General features: G+C 39.8%; 1 protein-coding gene across 4 annotated transcripts in view; it reads right to left on the bottom strand.

Annotated features, from left to right (window-relative positions):
- The window catches only part of Nptn (neuroplastin), a 75,610-nt gene that overhangs the window by 5,929 nt on the left and 43,106 nt on the right, over nt 1-26,575 (bottom strand). For all 4 annotated transcript variants that reach the window (XM_029481161.1, XM_021172886.2, XM_029481162.1 and 1 more), the window contains 4 exons: nt 23,426-23,594; nt 19,942-20,036; nt 6,663-6,796; nt 3,293-3,566 (listed from right to left, as the gene is read on the bottom strand). In XM_029481161.1, coding sequence (XP_029337021.1) covers nt 3,293-3,566; nt 6,663-6,796; nt 19,942-20,036; nt 23,426-23,594 — 672 coding nt within the window. The remainder of the gene's footprint in view (nt 1-3,292; nt 3,567-6,662; nt 6,797-19,941; nt 20,037-23,425; nt 23,595-26,575) is intronic.

The following is a 26,575-nucleotide window of genomic DNA, read 5'->3' as shown; positions in this document are numbered from 1 at the left end:
AGCTGCTTTTGAAGAAAGCAGTTAACCTCAACCATATACATTTTCAGTGTGACAAATCTAAAGAAATGCATGTTTTTAAATTAAACTCTGTATTTGTCTTCTTTTATACTGTTAGACTGTTTGTTCATTGAGTGTTTTCCTACTTATGGAGATAAGTAGGAAATAATCACAGCCTACTGAGAATACAATTGTGTGAGTTCTTAGAGAGTTCACTGAGACTCAAATAACCATGAGTGTTGATAATAAACTGCCTATTTGGTAAACAAAAAGCACACCAGACCTACAAACGCTTCCTATTTTCACAGTGGCATGAATAGGCTAGCAGACATTATAGGTAAAATTTCATCACTGAAACATTCTTAGTTTGTATCAGACAGAGTGCACCACTTCATTCATCCTCAACAGACTGTAAATCAATGACTTATCTGTCTGTTTGTCTGTCTGCCTGTACATTTAGACAGGAGCAAATAGGAAGGAAGCATATTAGTGAGTTTGCCATCCTCATGAACTGAGTTGGAGTTGAGGAGAAACTTAACAAAGGAAAGGTCACAACATACGGAAAATTCGCTGAAGAACAACACACACCCCTCTTCCAAAAGAAAAGCCAAAAACAGAAGAGGGAGATGGAAACAGGGAGGCATCTGAGAATGCTGAAGTAGGGCAGGGATGTGAAGATGGAAAATGGGCCCTGGACAACACTGGCTGGCAGGAAAGGAGAGAAAGTGAACTACAATCATTCCAGAATCCCAGATATTCACCCCCAATCCAACGACAAAGAAGTAAAAGCTGCTTGCGTGATAATATTCTCCTGAGAGATACTGCAAGTAGGTTTTACTTTGCACTTACCCTGCAGTCATCTGTTTTATGCAGAATTTACTTACTGTATACAATAATTCAGCTTATTATTTTCCATCCAGGAAGTTGTTCAGAAAACTGCTCCCAACCCCCATTTCAGTTTAACCACCAAAGAACTCTTAAATGGATAGCTACCTCCATGAGCAGGCATCTGCTTGTCAGACAGAACTACCACTAACCATTTCTTTTTTTTTTTTTTTTTCGAGACAGGGTTTCTCTGTATAGCTCTGGCTGTCCTGGAACTCACTTTGTAGACCAGGCTGGCCTCGAACTCAGAAATCCGCCTGCCTCTGCCTCCCGAGTGCTGGGATTAAAGGCGTGCGCCACCACGCCCGGCTCCACTAACCATTTCTAAAGTCTAACCTGAAACATGCTGGAACAAAAACATTAACAAAAGTGGCTTTGTGAGACTGGGACCTCTGATAGGGACAGGCTAACCAATGCATAACTACTGTAAAAATAGAAACCATCTTTGTCTTAAAAATCAGGCTTTGAAACCCATCTGCCTTTTCTTAGCTGACTTTTTGGCTCCTTGGCTTATAAAAGTTGAACATAGTATTTGGCACAGCTAGCATTTTATCTTTCTCAGTCTCTCTTTCTCTCTCTGGTCTCTGGGGTATTTTTTCCCTTTCCAGGAACAAACGCAAGGTCTTGTGCTCTAACACTGACCTAAATCTTAAGTCCCTAGGCTCCTAACTGGCAAGGTTTAAACTGTTTAAAGGTTTATTCTGAGGGGATAATGGCCCAGAAATGTAACTGTTCCCAAATATCCAAGTTGTAACCATACAGAATGAAGGCAACACTCTCCTCTTCTCCCTTTAATCTCAGGTCTGAGTATGTCTAAGTGCTCTACCTTGGGAACATTTAACAGGAAAAAAGAAAAGTGTGAAGGAAAGGCATCAGGAACACATGAGAACCCCAAGAACAAACTTTCACTTCGTAGTACGAGAAAGCAAAACTGGGGACATCATTTGTTGCAAGGAGCTGGACAAAGGACTCTCTGCTTCCAGCTCATGTCCCCCATCTTCCCATCCAGTTCACTGATGAAAAGTACATCGGAAGGGAGCCCACCAAGTCTTCCCGCAGAGATCAATGTCAGGAGCCCACCTCCCCAGTGTCAGTACTCACTCTAAGACTCTACTGATTCCAGGCAAGAGATTTAAAAGCTGCTGAGAAGAAAGGAAAAGAAAGAAAAGTGGGTGTTGCTCTCAAATATGTCCTGTCAGAGTCTAATGCCATGCTATGCCTTTGAGGATTTCTCGTTCCAAGGGAGGACAAGACTTCACTTAGTGCTGTCTACTGAGAAGTGTGATATGTTGTGGAGAGAGGGTAATACACTGTAGTCCACTGCTTGGTGATATGGAACCATCAACTCTGGGGAAGGACACTGTAGCACAGCACAGATAGTAGCTAGCACCACCACCATTGCCCCAGGCCTTCTGCACTGAGCTTGGAGCACATCCTCTAGTCTAGACAGTGATGGGCAAAGGGCACTCAGGGCTAGTTGACTAACCGATTTATATTTGCTGATACAATATTATAGCCCATAGGGGTGAAGATGGAGGCTTTTTAAGAATCTGGAACATCAGTGATATAGCTTCCATAAGTAGGTTCTCTGTTTTATTCACAGGGTTAGAAATGAAAATCTATAACCAAACCCACAAGACTTTCACAAAACTTCCCTGATTTTAAGCATATCCCACAAGTAAAACTTCCAGTCTTCTTATGCATTCTAATAATGATTCAAAGGTAGTTCTACTCCTGTTTTATCTTCTGTCACTCTGGGCCAGCTGAGGGACATGTCCTAGTGTGTGGGCTGAGGAGTTGGTACTTACTCTTTTAAACCTACAGAGGAAGCTACACTCTCCCTATTATCTGTGAGACAGACAGAAAAGCCAGAAGGTAAGAGACCCTTGAAAACCTTTAAAGGGAACAAAGAAACCATAATCTGGCTTCTTCCAATGGCTTTCTGTACAGTCTAAACTGCACTGGGACAGTAAGCTACAGGGACTATGCCAGGTAATCATGTGACAACCAATTAGATACCTTAAATCTGCCTGAAAGAACAGGTGGCCTGTGATCTTGGGGTGGCTTCTAGGCTTGACTTGAATTCTCCTCAAGCTCAATCTGCCTGATGATCTGTATTGAAGGAGGACAGAGCTGAACAAAGAGTTTGACAGCTGCCCATTCACCACATGGCCTGAAGGACAAGGCCTAGGGTTTGGAGAACACCTAAACAGGGAGAGAGCTAATTATATCTCTAGGTGGCTAATAAAAAGAAATCGTAGGGAGTAGGGAGCACAGATTAGTAACCAGCATAAAAGTTTTCTTCCTTTCCTTTTGGTACGTAATACGAGTCCTTACACTCCTCTTTCAGCAATTAGAAAACACCCAAGGAACCAACCCCGACTCTACTGTTTTGTTGGGATGCTCTTACCATCTGGAACCTCATCTGGCCTCTTCCTCTTCTCATACACAACAATGATCACCACAAGGATGATGATTTCAGCCAGAATTCCCAAGAAAGGCCAAAGTGGGGCAAGGTGGCTCCGTACCCTGAGGACGGTGGAAACGGAGGCAGAGCCAATGGAGTTGGTGGCATTACATTCATACTCTCCAGGATCTTCTGTGATTTGGAGATTCACAATACTCAATTCAGTGTAATTCTCCTTGTTGGTGATGAAGAAGCGACCAGAGCTATTAGAAATCTCCTGGGGGTGGGGGACAGGGGAGGAGAGAAGAGGGGAAAAGGCAGGTCAGAGGGAGGGTGACACTATCCTCCATTCAATCAGGATACCAGCTGGAATGAGATACCATCTTTGTTCAAAAGATTTTGAGCACTTAACTGATGACTTTCTTCAGCGTTCAATACAATTCTTATAAAATTGTGTATAAGTTTCTATTATTGCTACTCTTCAAACTTCCAGATTGAGTGGAGGCCTATTATTTGCCTCACAGACAAACAAGTCTAACAAATGCTGCTTCAAAAGCAGGAGTGGGGGGCAGGAGCATACCACACACTAGCAGTAATAAGCCGAGAAGCAAGCAATAGCCATTGTTGGGCATGTCTGAGAACCTCAGGCCTGTTTGGGGACTTCAGAGCCAGCACATTTACTTTTTCACTTGATCAGTCCTCACAAGTCTTTAAACTTCTCTCAGAAGCAATGCTAAATATTTGAAGGAGGGAGCAGGGAGAAAACCTTAACTTCCTTTCCAAGATTCTGGGATTGAAGAAAAAGACCATTCAACCAACCAACAACTATATACAAATTAGTACATACCTATTGTCTTAGTCAGGATTTCTATTCCTGCACAAACATCATGACCAAGAAGCAAGTTGGGGAGGAAAGGGTTTATTTGGCTTACATTTCCATGCTGCTGTTCATCACCAAAGGAAGTCAGGACTGGAACTCAAGCAGGTCAGAAAGCAGGAGCCGATGCAGAGGCCATGGAGAGATGTTCTTTACTGGCTTGCTTCTCCTGGCTTGCTCAGCCTGCTCTCTTATAGAACCAAGACTACCAGCCCAGGGATGGTCCCACCCACAAGGGGCCTTTCCCCCTTGATCACTAATTGAGAAAATGCCTTACAGTTTTATCTCATGGAGGCATTTCCTCAACTGAAGCTCCTTTCTCTGTGATAACTCCAGCTGTGTCAAGTTGACACAAAACTAGCCAGTACACCTATACATCCCATATCTTACTAAAGTGAAGTTAAGATACATATAGAAAACCCTGACATAAAAGTATAGAAGAAAAAAAGTATAGCTTCAAGGGAGTGCCATAGGCAAATGCATTCGTTACCCAAGCCTGTTGACCTGAATTCCGTTCCTGGAACCTGGGGCAGCAAGAGAGAACAGACTCCTAGAAGTTGTCCTCTGACTTCAGTATGTGTAAAATGGTATAAGATAACAGGATAGACATCTACAAGAACGAATGACTTAAGGAATTTCTTTTTTAAAGCAAAAACCAGTGCAGGATGGAGAATTGTGAGATACTGAGGAGCAGGAGCCGAGCTGACCTTAGCCCAGGGTCATGGAAGAAGGACAGCTGTGACAGGTTATCAACACTCTAGGCAATGCATGTCTCTATAGCAGGAGTGTAGCAGCACATGAGCAGAACTGTACACTACTCTAAAAGGACATGGGTGGGAAAGGGGGTGTATGGAAGACTCTGCATATTCACCCTATACCAGCAAGAATTAACAATATACAAAAGACAGAGATCCTTCACATTAGAGTTTGGATACACAGTTGAAATGGGGACCTCAGCCTTCATAGTGAAATTCCAACTTCCATCTCTCAAGAGATGAAAGTGCCAAGTAATTTCCACCGGTTTTGGTGAAAGCCAGAAACTTCCTTTCTAACGACCACCAGAGAAACAGGTATTACTTCTTAGCACCTTAGAAAACATAATGACTGTCCATAAAAACACTCAGGTCAGCATCTTTACCTTCCAGCTCCTCATCCTGGCCTTTTTACTAATGGACTCCTAAAATCACTGTTGACACTGGCGTTATCAATACTTGACATTTTTCTGTCAAAAGGTCATCAAGTGGGAAATACACAGAATTTGAAATAAAACTACATATTATCCTTGATTTTGCCACTGATTTATGTTAGTTAATATGTCACTTTTCCAAAGAAGCTGGATTAGATAATTTGCAGGGTCCTCAGAATCACCTGAGGGCTGGTAATAAAAAAAAGGATGCCTATAAGGTATAATCTGGGCATATAAAGTATGAAAATCCCATCAGAAAAGAAACCTGGTTAAGAATCACTGAGTCAGAGAATAAAAGACTCCAAGGCACTATTTAAACACCATCAAAAACCACTCCACAGGAGCTCAAAGATGGCTCAGCAGTTATGAGCACTTGCTGTGCAATTATGAGAAGCAGAATTCTGATGCCAGTGCACATGTAATAAGCTAGGCACCCTGAACACACCCGTTACCCAGCTCTGAGAAGCGGTGAAGACACGAGGATTGCTGGGGCTTGCTAGTTTCCAGCCTAGTCAAGAAAACATGAGCCCCAGGTTCAAGGAAAGGCATTGCCTCACCATGTGGAAACTGATAAGAAAGATACCTAACACCCTCTTTGACCTCCACAAATACTCACTGGTGTGTGAAACACACACACACACACACACACACACACACATAAAATAAAGCTGAAGAATTATTTAGAATCACAAAGATAACTCAACAATTACGTGCATTTGCTGCTCTTACAGAGGACTGGAATTCAGTTCCCAGTACCCAAACAGGCAGCTCAAAACTACCTGTATTCCTGCTCCAAGAGATCTGACACCCTCTTCTGGCTTCTGTAGGCACTCACACAAATGTGCAAACTAACACACACACAAATATAAATCTTTAAAAAAATTATTTCAGACTGGAAATGTTCTTTGACTTTTTGAAGCAAATATTATCAGATTACAAATGCCTATGTCTACTCTTTGTCTCTACAGAGTGCCCCCAACTTTTGGTCCCTTTTCCTCCAAAGAACAAATGAAAACAACCCATTACAGAATTATAGCAAAACATTTAGATTAGCTTTAGCTCTGTATTCAACTGTGAAAGCAAGCAATCTATTCCCTTACCAGACAGACAGCAAAAGCTGTGTACAAATCTTGTACACAATCAATGCTGGATAGAGACTAAACTCTATATTTATAGTGTAAACTGCAATTCACTCCACAATGACCCAAGCCACACCTACATCAAAGAAACGGTTGTTACTATAACTGGTCCAGATGGCTGAACCTCTTCAGGAAAAAACTCAATCAAGCACAGGACTGCCTCCTACTCACCTCAAACACACCATTCTCCTTCTTGCGCCATATCCACTCTGGGTGGGGGTAGCCAACTGACTTGCAGTACATCATAGCATCCTGCCCTTCATTTTTGTTTTCACTTCGTTTATGGCCAGTGATGTCAGGAGCAGCTGTGAAAAAGTATTGAACCATTACCACCTAAGATACCAAAGGCCTTACCTACTGGCTCAGAGTCCTGCTTCTAATGCTGTCAGTCTTTATCAAAGCTGTGTGTGTTGAAGACCCTTTTGGGTTACAATAGGGTAAAAGGGCCAATTTCACACCCTAAGCTTAATTACCAAAGCATCAAGGAAATATCAGAGTTAATATCGTAAGTAGAACCTACTGAAAAAAAGCACACAAACTCAATTGTCCTAATTGCCCAAGCATGGTCCTCAGGAAGCATGTATACAGAAGCATTGTCACTTATGTAGGCCAAGTTTTCTTCTTCAAACACCTTCAATAACTAAGCATCATGTTAAATGGCAAGTATTTTCTTAAGAAAATGAAAGTTGGGGCTGGAGAGATGGCTCGGCAGTTAAGAGCATTGATGCTCTTCCGAAGGTCCTGAGTTCAAATCCCAACAACCACATGGTGGCTAACAACCATTCGTAATGAAATCTGATGACCTCTTCTGGGATGTCTGATGACAGCTACAGTGTACTTAAATATAATAAGAAAATGAAAGTTCCTTGAAATCTAGATACACAAAATCAAGCCTATTAAACGATATATGAAAATAGATATATGCTGTTAAGAGCTACTGAAAACCAAGACCAGATCTCTTTCAGGAAAACCAACATCAAGCCCATTGGGCTTAACCAGTGAGAAAAAGAATAATCAGGAACCTCAACTAACATCCTCAAGGGGATGCTAAACAGAATAAAAACCTGACGTAAGACCTGGAGGTGGTGGCACACACAGCATAATCTCAGCACTTGGGAAGCAGAGGCAGGTGGATCTCTGAGTGTGAAGCCAGCCTGCTTTACAGACTAAGTTCTAGGACAGCAAGGGCTACAAAGAGAAACCCTGCCTCCAAAATAAACAAACAAACCTGACTTGAGACAGATGTGGTGGCATGTCTACTGGGAAGCAGAGGCTGATATAGAGACTTCAAGGGCAGCCTAGGACTACACAGCAAGACCTTCTCTCCAAAAAGGAAGCAAACAAGGCTGCCAAGTCTGACAGCCTGATCCCTGCAACACATGTTGAAAGAAAAGAACAACACACATTGTCCCCCAACCTATACCCCCTCTCTAACAAACACAGTCTTAGCATTCATATAGCACCACAAAAGAACTTGAATGGCCAAAATAATACTAAACAAAAAGAACTAGAGGAATTTCCATTCCAGATCTTAAGCTATATTATAGACCATTGTAATAAAAACAATTTGGTACTGGCACAAAAACAGACATGCAGATCAATGTAACAAAACTAAAGAGCCAAGTACAACATAACTTCTGCCACTTAATAATTGATAAAGATGACAAAAATGTAAGATGGAGAAAGACAACGTCTTCAACAAATGGAGCTGTGAAATGGATATAGAAGAATGAAATTAGGCATGTTGTATCACTGCAAACAAAAACTAACTCCAAATGGAGCAAAGACTTAAACTTGAACTTGCAACATTGAAACTGCTACAAGAAAATATAAGCATCCCTCATATGACACAGGACTTATATGATAGGACTCCATTCGCCTAACAATTAAGGGCAACAATTGACAAGTGGGACCTTCCTAAAACTAAAAAGCTTCTGTATAGCTAAAGAAACCATCAACTGTTGAAAAGGAAGTCCAAAGAATGGGAGATAATCTTTGCCAGCTATACATCTAAAGAATTAATATCTAAAATATACTCACAACAATTTTTAAAACAAGACTCATTCGAAAGAATGAGCCTGGGACCTACAAAAAGTTCTCAAAACAACAAAACAGCTTAAAAAGATAACTCAAAAAAAAATCATTATCTCTAGCAATTAAGGAAATTCAAATAAAACAACTTTGAGATTTTTATCTTACCCAGTCAGAATGGCAACAACCAACAAAACAAACCTACAACAAATTCTGAAGGTGAGGTAGGGTAAAGGGGGAACCCTCACTCACTGTTGGGATTACAAACTAGGGCAGCCACTATAGAAATCGGTGTGGAGAATTCTTTGGGGGGGGGGGTATTTATTTCATTTACATTTCCAATGCTATCCCAAAAGTCCCTACACGCTCCCCCACCCACCCACTCCCACTTCTTGGCCCTGCTGTTCCCCTGTACTGAGGCATATAAAGTTTGCACAACCAATGGGCCTCTCTATCCACTGATGGCCAACTAGGCCATCTTCTGATTCATATGCAGCTAGAGACACAAGCTCCAGGGGGTACTGGTTAATTCATATTGTTGTTCCACCTATAGGGTTGCAGTTCCCTTTAGCTCCTTGGGTGCTTTCTCTAGCTCCTCCATTGGGGGCCCTGTGGTCCATCCAATAGCTGACTGTGAGCATCCATAGTCTCACAAGAGACAGCTCTATCTGGGTCCTTTCAGCAAAATCTAGCTAGTGTATGCAATGGTGTCAGCGTTTGGAAGCTGATTATGGGATGGATCCCCGGATATGGCAGTCTCTAGATGGTCCATCCTTTCGTCACAGCTCCAAACTTTATCTCTGTAACTCTTTCCATGGGTGTTTTGTTCCCAATTCTAAGAAGGGGGGGTGGGGTGGGGGGGTGGAGAATTCTTAAAACAAAACAAAAAAACTCTTTGGCAAATGACCAAAGAACTTGACAACCTACTCTACAGACCCTTGCTCAGTCATGTTCATTGCTACTCTATGCCCTATAGCTAAGAAATTTACACAACCTAAATGTCCTTCGACCAACAAATGGGTAATAAAATGTGGTATACTACATATACTATACACATATGTAGTGTATAATATACACTACAGAATACTATTCAGGTGCAAAGGAAAATGAAATCATGAATTGTGCTAAGTGGATAGAACTAGCATTGAGTGAGGTAACCCCGATCCAGAAAGACAAAACATCACAGGAGCTCTCACTGGAAGCTCCTAGAGCTCCCAATCTTCAGATGTTGAGTAGATGCACCGCCAGAATGGCATAACTGTAGGGTGCAGCAGTAGTACACAGCATACCACTTAGTGGTAACCAGCAGCTCTCTAATTAGATTTTAGAACTGCTCAATGAAAGACACTACACTCGGAATTAGAAACCTAGCCAACCAAACCAGTGCTAGGGAAGTCACAGGTCTTGGAGGAGAATCTACAACCATCATTTTACTAAACTAGCATTAAGTTCTAACTAAATACCTTATACCTACAGATAAATGGAGTCCTCACCCCTCATCAAGGAAACTTCTTTCCAAGAGACAGAGACCATTACAGAAAACTACAACTGATGAAAATGCAAAGCTATGGAGCCCAGTAACAAACGGATACATCTACAAAACACCCATGCACCTAAGGATCAAGGATCATTGCAGAAGAAAAAGTAGAAAGATTCTAAGAGCCAAAAGATCAGAGAGTTTGCTAAGACTGTGTTTCTTAGTAATGACAGAAGCTATGCCCATAAAGTCTCAACAACATGACTGCCTAACCATGAGCTGAACAAGGACAACAGATATGCCAAAGTAGATGGGGAAATACCACAAGTTCTCAAACCTACACCAAGAACCAAAGGCATGTTGATAGTGGGAGATAAAGCATTCCCTGGGGAAAAAAACCCAGCAACTAGTTATACCAAACAATCAGGCCTGAAAATATATACACAAGTAACACTATACAGACTGAGGGATATATATGTATACACACATATGTATATATGAATACACACACACACACGTGTGCATATAACAATGAAAAAAGATGCCATGAATTTGAAAGAAAGCAAGGAAGGGTATTTGGAAGAAGGAAAGGGGGAAATGGATTATATTATAATCTCAAAAATAAAAGTTTTTAAAAAGAAACTAAACAAAACATCAAATAACAAAAACAAAAACCTGTTGGGTGTAGTGATTCATGCCTACAATCTCAGATTTTAGTCCAGCTTCAACTACATGAGACCATGTTAGGGAATCAAGAGAAGAAATAAAAAATGATGACTCTCCACATCTATCCAACTTATTATACTCTTGAGCTCAGTATTTGGAGAAGTTCAGGATGTAGATATGCCGAAGACTATTACTCTCCACTTTTAGGGCTCACCTAAGAAATAAACAGTGCCTGCTTCAGAACAGCTTTAAGGATCCAAGAAGCCTGATAGGGAGCTAATTCTTTGAATTTAAGCTTCTTTTATCCTGATATTTTCTGCTAAGGCTTAACAAGACATCTGAAAGCAATGAAACTCAAAGTAGGCCAGGGTAGGAAAGACAATCAATCAAAAGGTACTGTTTTAAATTCCAGTTGAGTTGGATTTTCTTCCTTGCTTTGAATCTATACTTATCAAATGGAGATAATTCTTGCACCTGACTAGTTCCCAGAGTTCTTAAATATTTAGGTAGGGAAGATGTCTGAACATTCACTAAAACTATAAAATCCTGGAGCATCTTATTATATCATTGTCTGATACCACATATGACCTTTGAACTACTTGGCTTCTTTGGTTTAGAAAGAATCCAAAGTCCTATAGTCCCAGACTGCTTCCAAGGCAGACTGGGACTTGCATGCATTTCCAGAGGCACTGAGGATAGGAATGGAATAGGTAAGGCTCCAAGCTACATTTATAGTCAATTCTTGCCAAACCTAAATGCTTTCTAGGTTCAATATTACCAAATGGAAACATCTTTTTGTTTTTCCATGAAAAATTCTTTACTACCTAAGGAATATCAGGCTGCCTCTACTGCTTCCATAAAAGCAACTTTTCAACAGTTACTATGCCATTACTCTGACCTGCTGATCACCTTTTCTCAGATTTCTTCAGTCAAAAAATATTAGGGACCTGCATCCACCTACAGGTGCCACCTCCACCACCCAACTCCACACCCAGACTTCCCACATATTCCTCCAGAGTATAGCCGTATCAGTGTAGTCTTTAGCCTCATCTAGGAAACCTCTTTTTGCAATAGACAGAAAGTCCTACAGAAAACCATAACCAATCAGAATGCATAGTTGTAGAGCCCAATCTTAACACATACACCTTCAATACACTCCCCACATCTAAGGCTCAAGTAACATTACAGAAAAGGGCGTGTAAAGATTCAATGAGCCAGAGGATCAGAAAATTTGCTGTACCTTCTAGATTTGTGTACCTTCTAGACTGTGCCATTAGAAGCTATAACTGTAAAGTCTCACCAACATAACTGCCCAAACTTAAGCTGAACAAGGATGCTGATACCAACAAACATGCCAAACTGAACAGAGAAAATACCACAAGGCCTCAACCCTACATAAAGAACCACAGGCTGGGGAAGGCTCCCAGAAATCAATGGGGCGACCTTAGCTGAGACTCACAGCAGTGGGAATATAAAAATCAAGTTCTGAATTTGGAAATCAAAAATACCTAGATGCTATCAAGCCTCTATTTAAGTTTACCAACTAACTAAGCAACGTAACACCAGCCATTTACAAACCTTTGCAGTTAGTGATTATCTTTTTTCATTCTGTAGGTTGCCATTTTGTTCTGTTGATGTGTCATTTGCCTTATAACACTTTTCAGTTTCATGAGGTACCATTTGTAATTGTTGTCCTTCATGCCTGCAGGACTGGTGTTCTGTTCTGTCCGGTGTCACTATGTTCAAGGCTATTCCCCGCTTTCTCTTCTATTAGGTTCTATCTACTTTTATGTTGAGGTCTTTGATCCACTTGGACTTACAAGGTGGTAGATACAGATCTATTTGCATTCTTCTACATGCTGACAGCCAGTTAGACCAGAACAATTTGTTAAAGATGCTTTCTTTTTTCCATTGCATAATTTTGGCTTCTTTGTCAAAAATCAGGTGTCCATTAAGTGTGTGAATTTACCTCTGAGTCTTTGATTCTATTCAATTGATCAACCTATTTTTATGCAAATACCATGCCATTTTGGAAATTCTTTTATTATACAAGATTGTTCTAGCTATCCTGGGTTTTTTGTTTTTCCATATGAAGTTGAGAATTGCTCTTTCGAGGTTTGTAAAGAATTATGTTGGGGGGCTGGAGAGATGGCTCATCGGTTAAGAGCACTGACTGTTCTTCCAGAGGCCCTGAGTTCAATTCCCAGCAACCACATCGTGTCTCACAACCATCTGTAATGGGCATCCAATGCCCTCTTCTGGTGTGTCTGACAACAACTACAGTGTACTCACATACATGAAATAAATAAATCTTTAAAATAAAATTGTGTTGGAATTTTGATGGGGATTGTATTAAATCTGCAGATTACTTTTGGTAAAATGGCCATTTTCACTGTTATTCCTACCAATCCATGAGCATGGGAAATCTTTCCATCTTCTGATGTCTTCTTCAATTTCTTTCCTCAAAGACTTGAAATTATTTTAATACAGGTCTTTCATTTTCTTGGTTAAAGTCACATCAAGATATTTTACACTATTTGTGGCTATTGTGAAGGGTATTGCTTAGTTTTTTTTCTCTGACCATTTATCTTTTGTATATAGAAAGGCTACTAAATTCTTTGAGTTAATCTTGTATCCAGCCACTTTGCTGAAGGTGTTTATCAGCTGTAGGAATTCCCTGGTAGAATTTTTGGGGTCTCTTATGTATAATATCTTATCATCTGCAAATAGCGATACTTTGACTTCTTCCTAATTTTTAAAAAAAGATTTTTATTTACTTTATGTATGTGAGTGCACGTCACTGTCCTCAGACATATCAGCAGAGGACATGGGATCCCATTATAGATGGATGTAAGCCACCATATGGATGCTGGAAATTGAGCTCAGTGCTCTTAACCAATGAGCCATCTTCAGCCCTTCCTTTCCAATTTGTATCCCCTTGATCCCCCTTCAATTGTCTTATTACTCTAGATAGTATTTCAAGTACTATATTGAATAGCTATGGAAAGAGTAAACAGCCTGTCTTATTCATGATTTTAGTGAAATTGCTTTGAGTTTCTTTCCATTTAATTTAATGTTGACTATTGGCTTGCTATATAGTGCCTTTATTATGTTTATTAAGTGTGTCTCTTGTATCCCTAATCTCTCCAAGATTTTTATCATAAAAGAGTGTTAGATTTTGTCAAAGGCTTTGCAACATCTAATGAGATGACCATGCTAATTTCCAGAATATATAAAGAACTCAAGAAATTAGACATGAACAAACCAAATAATTCAATTAAAAAATGGAGTACAAATCTAAACAGAGAATTCTCAACAGAGGAATTTCAAATGGCCAAGAAGCACTTAAAGAAATGTTTAACATCCTTAGCCATTAGGGAAATCAAATCAAAACAACTCTGAGATTCCATCTTAAATCTGTCAGAATGGGTAGGATCAAAAACACAAGTGACGAGTCTTCCACTGGCAGTCTTTGGATGAAGATGTAGAAATCTCAGCTCTGCCTGTGCCATGCCTGCCTGGATACTGCCATGCTCCCACCTTGATGATAATGAACTGAACCTCTGGGCCTGTAAGCCAGCCCCAATTAAATGTTTTTTATAAGACTTGCCTTGGTCATGGTGTCTGTTCACAGCAGTAAAACCCTAACTAAGACAGAAGTTGGTACCAGGGACTGGGTATTGCTGTGATAGGCCTGACCATGCTTTTACTTCAAAGAATGTGGATTTTGGGACTTTGGATTTGAAACACAGTAGAATGCTTTACTTGTGGCTTAATGGGTCATCCTAGTAGGAATATGGAAGACTTTGTTGCTGGGAGTGGTATGAACTGTGTTGACCTGGCCCAAGAGATTTCAAAAGAGAAGAATTTCAGAATGTGGCATAAAGATTGTTTTTGTGGCATTTTGGTGAAGAACATAGCTACTTTTTGCCCTTGACCGAAAAGTCTGCCTGAGACTAAGGTGAAGAGACTCAGATTAATTACACTGACAAAGGAAGTTTCAAAAAAGCCCAGCAGAGACTTTGTTCTCTGGTTAAGTCTTATGAAGAGAAGTTTGAACAAGCATAGATAGCTAGCTTAAAAAGGAAAAATATAAAATACATGGTTCGAGTATTAAAGGCATACCAGGAAGTGAAATGGAGCAAAATCCTGTGTTCTAGGAGATAACAGATTAAGGGAGTGGTAGTTTGGGGCAAGATCCTACCCAGCTAAATTTAGATCCAGGCATGGTGGTACACAACTTTAATCCCAGGAGACAGGCATGCTGATCTCTGTGTTGAAGGTCCAAGATCCAGGATAGCCAAGCTTAGGCAGTGAAAGATTTGGAAAACAGAAAGCCAGTGACAATGTAATAGCACAAGCAGGTCATGTTGTAGTTCCTGCAAGCAACAGAACTCTGCAGCTTCAGCCACGTGGCTCTGGAAAAAATGGAAGAATGGAAGTAACTACTGGGACAATTGATGTTGGTTAGCTGGAGCTAAGAAATTAGCAGTGATTAAGAAGAGGTGAAATTGAGGCATCACTGAGGTGAAATCTGGGAATTGTTTTCTGGGAGCACAAAGAAGCTGTGTTCCAGAGATAGCCAAGGTTGTACCTCGTGCTGCAGCTGGACTTGGTAATGTATAAGAGTCACCCAGGTGGTACTGGTTTTGAAGGCATGAAGGTGTCATGAAGAACAGCTGNGCTTGGCACCATGAAGAGAGCCTATGAGAGGCTATTGGTAAAGCCTAGTTGGAGTGGAACACCCCAGTGTATTGGAGATGTCAGTACCATGAGGTGATCACCAAGAACAGCAGTCGCAGAACTAACTATAGAGGAACCTTTAAAATTACTGTCTTAATTTTACTTTATCTGACACTAAAGGAAACTAGGGCCCAGAGATGAAAAATGGACTAGTTAAGCTTGTGGTAAGCTTACTGACAGGACAAGATTAGAATCCATTTTCTCTAACTCTCAAAAGCCTTTCACTTATCCTGTGCTGAACACAGCAGCATGGTGCCAGAGTGCCTAAGTGACAATCTGGCCCCAACAGTTAACTCAGCCACACTAGGTCAGTCGTTTAATCCCACAAAACCTCTATTTTCTCACCTGACTAGTAGATGATATAATAATAATAACAACAACAACAACTCCATACACCTGTGAAGACTAAAGAAGAGGAGAGAAACAAATACTGCCTGGTATACACTACGTATACAGTATTAGCTTTTCTTATTATGAAAGGTCAGCAGCATCCTGACCTGGAGCAGGAATAGTTATTTGAGCTGAAGATGATGACCATTAATGCTCCAGAGATACTATGATTATGTTTTCAAAGAGTTCTCATATAGACACAATTTGAAGTCCAAACCAGCTTTTACATAAGGTGGAGCCTAAAGGATGCTTCTGGGTAGCCTCCTGAATGAATGACATGAAATGCTGCTTTTGTTCAAGGTGCTATACAGATAAATGTGAGATGATATTACTCCTTTCAATAATGACACCTCACAGTATCTTGTCCAGCTGCAAGCAGGGGATGTTCTTCCAGAAATCCTAGGACTCCGTCCTAAAAAATATACTCACATTTAAGGAAAGTTAAGTAGGAAAGAGAGAACAACAGCAGTTTAGAAAAGGATGGCAGGTCAAGAAGAGAAAAGGGCAAAGGATTGAAAAACTGTATGAAGAAAATATTTCAACATCTATTAGAGTATCAATGAGTCCTCTATATGTACAGTTCCTGGAAGCCACAGTCTCTACAGTAAAGAAGCTAGAGAAATGTGTTTGATTCTGAATTAGCTTGGCAGATCCCAGGGAAGTCTTCAGGACATTATCACAACTCTTTCCCCTCTCCTGGCCAGTCTTGTTCTTTCTTCCATCCCCACAAATGCTAAAGTTGTTTGTGAAATACTTAAGCAACTTGTGTATGTGGATGGGATTCTGAGGCAGGGGGAATCACAAAGCCAATATGGGCTACAGATCCTACAAGAGGAGGATGAGGAAAACAAATATTACGGGGATTCGTATGTATGTGTGTAATCTATGCATGAGTGTGTATGTCCACATGAGCATGTGTGGAGGTCAGAGGCCAACACTGAGTCTTGTCTTCTATAACTCTTCACCTCACTTCTTGAGGCAGGACCTGTCTTACTAAACCTAGAGCTCACTGGCTGCCTAGAATTGGCAGCTCCAAACCACAGGGATCTTCTGTCTCTATCTCCCATTGTTAGGGTTACAGGCCCACACTATCACACCCAGCTTTTTATGTGGGTACAAGGGTTCCAAGTTCAGGTCCTCATGATTATGCAGCAAGCACTTTACCCACTGAAGCTATCTTTCAGCCCCAAGCTATCAAAATTCCTAAGAAGTTTTAGCTTTTGTATTCTCTCCTATAACATAGTGTGTAATAGCTTGAGTCTTTAAGATTGTTGGTACTTCAACACTGAACTTTTTGTATGTTGAGTTCAAAAAGCTTTGAATAAACCCAACCCAGAATCATATTCTAAGCTAGCTTCCAATTGTGGTTGGGTATGAAAACTGATTTAAATTTAGAATGGAGTGTAGAAACAATCTATAGACTAGAATGAAAAAGGTACGGTCATTCAAACACATGTCCTTTATTGTGAAGAAAAAGAACTGACTATAGAATTCAGTGAACAAACGGTTATAAATTTCATTGTTCCAAAGAGCTGGTTCAGTTAAATCTATACATAAAGAGGAACCTCAAAATTACATCAGCAAAGAGGTCATTTATATTTCCCCAAATCTTGAATTTTTCAAGTATAATAACCTCTTACTGTTCTGCAGATTTCACATCTCAAAAGCTATAAAATGGCCTCTAACTCTATCTATCCCAGAGGCACTGCCACAGTGGTTTAGAGTTAAAACACACTCCCTTCTAAATTTGAGTCAGTTTTCACACCCAATCACAATTGGAAGCTAGCTTAGAAAATGATCCTGGGTTGGGTTTAGTCAAAGCTTTTTGAACTTACATACAAAATGTTCAATGTTTCTAATCTTAAACTAAACTATCAACAATCTTAAAGACTCAAGATATTACACACTCTGTTTTCTATCCACATGCTTCGGGAGAGAATGAAAAAGCTAAAACCCCTTGGGGATTTTGATAAACTGTGTATCATACATTTATTTGGCCAATATAATCACAGACAACACCTCAGAGTTTCACATATCAGAAATTTCTCAGTCTTTTAAACCAGGATACCACTATTTGTTCCTGTTTTCCTAACAGGGTTATTAATACAGTAAAAGGTTAACAGTGCAGTCAACAACTTGAACATGAAAGCACATAAAGAACATGTGTGCTACAAGTGTACAGTGTGCATGCAAGTGGAGGTTATAAGTCAATGTTTGGCGTCTTCCCTAATTGTTCACATAATTCTTTAAGACAGGATTCAAAGCCCAGGGATCCTCCTGCCTCTGTCTCTGTCTGTCTCTGTAGAGCTGTAACTGCTCGGGGAATGTGCCCACTTTTCATGTGAGTTCTGGGGAGTCACACTCAGATCCTCATGCTTTAATAGCAAACACTTACTTTACTGAGCCACTCCCCAAAATATACAAATTGTAACTTCTGTCTTAAAACACTAAGCCAGCAGCCCTCTATGTTTTGTCCCTCCTCACTACTGCTTCACATCTGCCACAGAAATATGAAGTGTACCCACCCCTGGGACTGTTGAATCCCACCCTCTTTAAACAACAAAACAACAAACAAAGCTTTAGTTACTATAAGTTGTTACTGGGAGCATGGTGAGCATGTGGAGGTCAGAGAATAACCAGAGCTAGTGCACTTTCTAACTTTATCTGGGTTTTGGGGATTGAAACAGGTCACCAGCTTTGCACAGCAAGCACTTTTTACAACTTAGTCATCTCATCAGCCCTGAACCCTACATCTAAGCCAGCTAAACGAAAGGAAAAAAAACTTTTTTTTTTTTGCACTTTAAGTGCTGCTTATAAATCACAATTGCCAAAAACCATTAAGATGTCAGTTATTCAATACCTGCAATTTTATTTAATTATCCAAATAAGTAAACAAACAAACTTAACCTGTCCCATACTACTTAGGACTGTACCAAGAGCTCAGCAGGAATGACACAGGGCTTCAACTAAGGAGTCAAGTCTCCTCACACAACTCAGCTCACTACTTACAGCTGGGAAGGTCCACTACTGGCATAGAGAAAAACGTCTTTCAACACTTTTCATCCTCACGTTAAACAAATTCGGCATTCTCCAAAAGCAGAAAGGAATTAAGCAACAAGTCCTGGCCTGTTGTGATCTGCGGTACACACTGGAACTCCACAACTCAGAATTTATGCCTTTATTACCTCATAAGTCAGGACTGTATCACCATAACAGTTCTTTCCCTTCATACACAGAGGATGCTAAATATGACCAACTCTTCAATCTGCATTTTTAATCTCCCAAATATTTTAAGGAAGAGCTAAGTAACTGCTTGGACCTTTCTTTCCCCCCAAATCTGTCCTCCTAGCACAAGTTTGTCTTTCTATAGTCCTTTCTCAACAAAATAAAAAAATAAATAAAAACCTGGTTTCCTAAGCAGTACCTCAAACATCCTCTTAGACATCATAACAATGGACAAAGTACTATATTGGATAATCAAAACCTGGGCTCTAGCTTAGCCCCAACATAAACTTATTACAGGACACAATGGTTTCACTTTTGGGGGTCTCCACTTCTTGTGAATCACGCATGAAAACTAAGATTAGTGTTATTAGGTAGCTACAATTTGTATAGTTCTATTTGTCTGTGAAACTCTCTGCTATAGCCTCATCTTTAAGATGCCACACACCCACAAGATTTCCTTAAGAACAAATACCTTTATATTAACCTTGCACAAAGTACTTTCACAAATGTGGCCAGGCTCAACAAAGACCTAAATAGTCATACCTATAAGATTTAAGAACATACAATGTTGGATCATATAAGATGCTAGTACTTAAACATTTTGACACGTCAAACAATAATTTTATACAGTAAGTGTACTATAATTAATGCTCCCACCAGATGTATCAAGTAAGTGATATTGATGTCCTTATTTTACAAATAAAGGAATGGAAGCATAGAAGTCAGGAACTTAAAAAGTTATACAGTTAGTACACAATGGAGTTGGTATTTAGAATTAGGCACCTAGGTTTCTAATCCTGTCATTTTTTAGCTATAAATTACATTGCTTCGCAAAATGGAAATAAGAATTTTTAAAAAACAGACATCCAGAGTAAAGAAGTATTTCAGAAGAAGCCTTTGGTATTTGATGGGCTGTACCTTTCACTTCAATGGTGGCATTTGCTTTAGGAGCGCTGACAAAATGATATACACAGTGGTATTCGCCTGAATCCTCAGCTCTTGGCTTATTGATCCTGCAGAGATAAGGGAAAAGAAATGAGTTAACTGGGCAACAGAAGGCAAATCAAACAGGCAACAAGAAGGGACCACGTTCTAGCTCTACAAGGTACTTGCAATATGACAAACTTGTTTCCACCTCAAAATCTCCATAGAACGTTCCTATACTGTTCCTCCCATTACACAGCATACTGAAGCCTTTTTGTCATGTCTGAGCTCACATGTCACATCATCTAAATTTCCTCCTCCCCCATTACTCTCACACTGCAGAATTTTTATCCATGTATTTATCATATTGACTGATGTCTGTCTCTACAACAGACCATGTTGTATGGCAGTAGGCACTGTTTAACTGGTACACATACTATAGTCAAGCAATAAGGAAACGAGTGAGTGAATGAACAGAGTCAGAACAAACAAGTGGGTGTGGACCCAGACCAAGTAAAGAAATTAGTGTGAGAAGAATGTGTGGCCAGGATATTAGTTCCTCTCGAGGCTCACAGCTGATGACAACCCCCACAGCCTCAATACACTTCCTCCTGCACTCACACAGACACACACAGAGAGACAGACACACAGACAGACAGACAGACAGACATAGAGACAGGCATTGGTAATTGCAGAAAGAAAAAAAATCAACTGCCCCAGATTAGAGGATAAATATTAATACAGAGATAGCTTCAAAATATTCTTCTGAACATCATTTAAAAGATCAACATCTCCACTGCAGAAACTAATGTTTAATGAAAACTCCTAATATTAACCACTTCCTGGCCCAACGAATTAATCCATTATATTGTCCATTATAAAAAAAAGAAAGAAAGAAAAAAGAAACACAAGGTAAGAAACCACAGATAAGAACTGGCTCAGCATTTCTATGTCCTCACAATATTCTAAAAGAAACAGTCAGGCTGTCTTCTCAACGTGACAAAATATCCTACCACCTTGAGTCTATGCTCTCAAAAGGAAAACACACACAAATCAGCTGTTCTTAAGTAGTTCAGAGTTTAAGAAATGATCAACAGCCGTACACTTAAGGGTTTGCCTGACTCTAAGTTCCATAAGAAATACTTAGGGGCGGAGACTCCCAAATTCGAGGACATGCCTATGTGTTTACAATTTTCCAAAATCATTCATTTCCTTGGACTGATTACTGGAAAGGAAATTGAAACAAACAGAAAATGTTTCCTACAGAGTAGGCAGAACAGGCTTCTGAATCTGGTTCAATGGCACTGACAGCTCTTTCAGAGGTCCTAGGTTCAATTCCCAGCACCCACACAGCAGCTCACAATTATCTGAACTCCAGTTTCAAAGGATTCAACACCCTCACACAGGTAAAATACCAATACACATAAAATTTTTTAAAATTAAAAAATTGGGAGCTGGAGAGATTTTCCAGAGGTCCTGAATTCAATTCCTAGCAACCACATGGTGGCTCACAACCATTTGTAATGTAATCTTGATTCCCTCTTCTGTTGTGCATTAATAAAAGAAAGCATGCATATACATTTTTTAAGAATCTGTAAAATGAATGGACAGACCAGAAGTAAAAATAAATACCACCCAACAACTCCAACCCATTACCACTTTCCAAACTATGAAAATACTGCTGAGGCTATCTTCTCAATTTAGCATCAGAAGAAACCACAGTAGAGAGAGATTAAGTTACCACTTCATGGTAAGGTATAGAAGGGAAGGAAAGCATTACAGAAACAATTCAAAGTAGTTATGGAATCTAACACTGGTGCTGAAATATACTATAGTATTTGACCTTAAAGGCAGCCAAGACCTACTACTTTCTGAGCTTTAATTTCCTGATCAGGAAAATAAAAAAATAAATAAATAAAGGATGAGAACTTACAAACTCATGCAGATCAATTAAATAAGGGGCACAAAAATCTTCATGATGCTGCAGAATGTTTTTGTTGCTAAGTCCAAAGGCTTTCCTGGTCTCCCTTCAGTGTAATTTCTTTATATTATATTATTCTGCCAAGCAGCATTAGCTGATCCTTTTTGAGATCACTGTGCAAACTTTTCTAAAAGATGAGCTGCCAAAAGTTTTCAATACTCTGAAAGGCACCATATCATTGGGGTTCCAATAACTCAGACCAGCAAATATCCTCCTTTACCCAGAGACTATGTCTAGGCTACCAACCTCACCCCCAGATCACTAAAGACCACTGTATGGACTGGTTCTGATCAGATTATGGTCACTTTAGTCTTAGAAGACATCTACCCATAGGAAAGATCCCTTGTTCCAGTTTCAAAGCTGACTTCAATTTGCTTCTCAAGCTACTGAAATAAGTCAAAAGGCTTGTATTCTGTGACTCGGCCATTAACTAATACTGATTCCATGAGCAAATAACTCCTTCTTGTTCTCAGTTTTTTAATTACAGCAGTTTCAGAACCATTTATGGCTCTCAACAATGACTGCCCACTAGAATCATTGAGAAAGCTTTGACAGATTCCTAGCTTTGCCTCAAATATAGCAGACTAGACTATCAAAGAGAGGGCCAAAGCCAAATGTGGTGGTGTAGGTCTTTGATCCCAGTACTGAGGAGGCAGAAGCAGGAGGGTCTTTGTAAGTTGGAACCCACCCTATATGTAAAGACACCAGAACTACAAACTAAATAAAGAGACCCTATCTCTATCTATCCCCCTCCAACCACACACACACACACACACACACACACACACACACACACACACCAGGAGAGGGCCAAATGCATCTCAAATCAAAGTACAGAATTTGGGAGAGTTCAGTTCACTGAAATAATGAGATCATACTGAATTTTCAATAGAAACATTCTCAAGTTCATCTTTTCAACATGTACATGTAAATTTCTAATGAGGATAGGATACAAAAGACCTTTAGAAAAAGCATAGAAACCAGTATAGGAACCAGTTCAAGTTACTGTAACAAAATAATTCATAATGTGTCTCTGTGTATGTGTCTGTCTCTCTGTCTCCCACCCACCCCACCCTTCTTTCGTTTTTTGCTTTTTGAAACACCGTCTTCTACATGATTCTGGCTGTACTGGAACTCATTATGTAGAACTTACAGAGATCTCCCTGCCTCTGCCTCCCAAGTGCTGGGATTAAAGATATACACCATCACACCCAGTATCTCTCTTTTGTTATTTAAAAAAAAAACAAAAACAAAAACGTTTATTTAGTATATGCACCACGTGTGCAAGCAGGACAACCTGCCACAGTTGATTCTTCCCTTCCACCATGTGGATTCCTGGTGGCAAGCACCCTTACCTGCCGAGCCATCTCACTAGATCCACAATGTATCCTTTAATTAACATTTTCACTCATAATTTTATCATATAAATGTGAATTGCTAATGATGAAGGATTATGAACATACTCTCTCCTTTGTTGCCAAGAGTGTTAGTTCTCACCTGTACTCCATGTTGCTGGCATTCTTACGGGTGGCAGTGAGTTCTACCCCATTCCTTGTCCAGTAGCTGTACATAAGGGTGTGAGAGCTGGAAGTGAGGTTACACTGCAGGGTGATAGGAAGGAGGCTTTCTCGAATAATGACCTCTTCACTGGTGACAATTCTTGGTTCTGTAATTAGAGTACATAATGACAGAGTGCCATAGTTTTCCACTGTTTGTAGCCCTGGCCTGAGAGTTAAATGGGGTAGGGTGGGGAGACTAGAAGAAGAGGGAAGGCAGACAGGACTACATTGGGACTTTCACTTCACCACTTTGGTGGAAGTTAAAAAAAGGAAAAACAATGATTATAAGCAAATGACCACTAGCGCAGACAACAGCCTGAAGACCAGCTGGCCTAGACGTGAAAGAATGGGAGTATTACATGTGCTTGCACTGGCAACAATCCACTTACAGTTTTCAATATCACAATTTTATGAAGTAAGAACCACCAGCCAATTCAGCATCTATAAGAAAATGGAACTCTGCCTTGCAGTTCTGAATGCAAAGGCAGTGTGTCATTAATGTAACAGACTCCTTACGGAGCCACTGGACCTTGGAAAAGCAACACATAATACATATATGATTGTTCCCACAATGAAATCTGCTAAACTATAGCAAACTGACCACAGCCATTTCATAGAAAAGATGCTAGATTTAAAAGTAAACTTCCCATTGGAAGTCTCTTGCATTCTTTAAATTTTTGAGGAGTGTAACTTCTTAAAGAACCACTGACTCTTTTCTCCAGCCCATATTTATTCCCATAACAACCTTTTTAGAATTGCACTTTAAAACACATTGCACTGCAAGACAATACAATTATACTAGAGTGTAGTATGTCTTGGTATATGGGCTCCTAGAAACTTAGAACTACAAGGTTTATTCCTCTTTTATGGGCTAGAAAAGTAAAATGACATGTCCAAGGCCAAAATTACTATCAGTGACAAAAATAGCCCTATAAAGTACAGCTAAGTTTCCTATTTCTGTCCCACAATTCCCAATACCTCCTAGCCCCCAAAACCTTCACCTTAATGCAAGGTAAAGACATGCCTTTGTGGTTCTATTCTAGGCTTGGATATCTTAAGATAACATCTGTCTACAAAAATAACCTACAATTAGTTAAATAGAATCCATTAAGCAGAAAATTTATTAATCACATTGAATGTTTTCTGGTAGGCTTATCTTGAAAGAACTTTTTCGACATTATAACCAGGACTATGTTGCTTGAGTTTTATCCTTTCCCAGATTTAGGTTTTTTCTACTTTGGATCAAATGTTGTCTTTCAGGTGAAGTCTCAACCAATCACCTTTCCCCGACCACATTAAGAGGTATGTGCCTCTTTCCCTCCCCCAACACCTTCTCAGACACCCGTGACTGATTTCCCACTTCCCTATATCTGGCTACTTCTAAGATATATTTCCACAGCAGCTTCCCTCATCATTTTATAAAGAATAGTTCTAACTCTTAAGGATAGAACTGTCTCCCTCTTCTGAAATGGCTTCTTTTTATATAGTTCAGAGGAGGGAAGAGGACGGATGGAGAAGTCACAAGGTATTTGGAAAATGTAATGTCTTAATGACTTTCTAACCCATGTAACATTTCCGCTTATAAAGTTAGTGTCTTTATTATCTTATGATAGAGCAAATCTTAAAATTCCCTCAATTAACAAACTGATTCTAACTAATTTTCAATTTTGACAACAGGACAATAGTTATCTTCCATTCAGTACTGGTCCTATTTAGTAACACCAAACAAGGTCTCTATATACAAATAATGGAGGCATAGCAGCCACTAAGACAAAAGCAGATGCATGTAAACACGTTAGCGCATTGGTGTCCCATGATTTCAAGACACACTGGACAGAAAGAAGCCAAATCCCTGGGCTTTAAGAAGTCGAGCAGAACAGCTGCAAACCCTGCAATGGAAGGCGCACATACACCATCAGCAGAAAGCATCACAATTTCAAGAAAAATTAAAACCAAGCAAAAACAGAAGAGAAAAAGATAGAACCAGTACTCCACAGAAGAGAAATTAAAAATATATCAAAAGCAACATTAAACCCAAACACACTTTCAGGTTTTCACTGAATTTTTATTGTCCAATTTTATATCTATCCCACTCGGGAATCTCCTGGTTCTTCCTCTCAGATTGCACTGAGAAAGGGTGAACTCTGAGAATGAGGCCAAGAGTTTCCAGATGTTTATATACAAGGAAGCAAAGAAAATGCTACTCTTACCTGTAACGGTGCAAATGATCATTGCAGCTCAGGGAGATTAAGAAGGTGATGAGAGCAATCTGGTAGACTTTCTGCTAAGAAATCTTAGAAGGCAAAAGAAAGTACTTTTTCCCTTAAATGTTAAGGATCCAGGAAAGAGTCAGCTGGGAGCAAGTTGATTCTGTGCCATAGGAGGACTCTAGTGCAGGGTAACCTGATTTCTGTCATTACTATATGTGAAGCTAGCACTATGCTGAGCTCTGGCTACAGTACTACATTTGTGTTCTACACCAGGATGAAGGTGAGACATTTATTTCTGTGGCCCAGTGCTACCCAGTGAAAGTCCAAGAGAGATGAACATTTAGAAATTCAATTTTTACTTGTCACTGACTTCTATTTAGAAGCAATACCCAAACCACCATGTTTATATAAAGAACATATTTTGGCAAAACAAACCTAAAAATTGGACCCATTTCTCTTCTGGATAACATTACTCAAAGAGCTTTGGAGAAAGCACTAGTATGTCATTCTTAGAAGAATTCAACCTCCCTCTAGAGGCAATGTTTCTAAGGAGCCTAAGATCACAAAGCAATTCAATTAAAGTTAAATTCAGGGCATTACAGCTAACTTGTGTTAACCAAGTGATATGGATCTCGAGGGAGAAACTGACTAGCCAGGCTATGACTCAAGTACATGCAGATACCCTTAAGTTAAGTAAACTGGGGAAGTACTAAGTGCTCTTGGGAACTGATGCATTCTTAACTCCAAAGCCCTACTCTTAAACTCCTCACATACAGTCTTTTTAGCTACAAGTTAAGATTCTTAGAAGTGAAACTACCTAATGCCCAGTCTATAACTATGACCTTTGTGGCCATTTGAATAATTCTGCTTTTTGTTTA

The sequence above is a fragment of the Mus caroli genome, chromosome 9 (genome assembly GCF_900094665.2).
Source record: "Mus caroli chromosome 9, CAROLI_EIJ_v1.1, whole genome shotgun sequence".
Lineage (NCBI taxonomy): Eukaryota > Metazoa > Chordata > Mammalia > Rodentia > Muridae > Mus > Mus caroli.
This window is presented reverse-complemented; position numbering and strand designations above follow the sequence as displayed.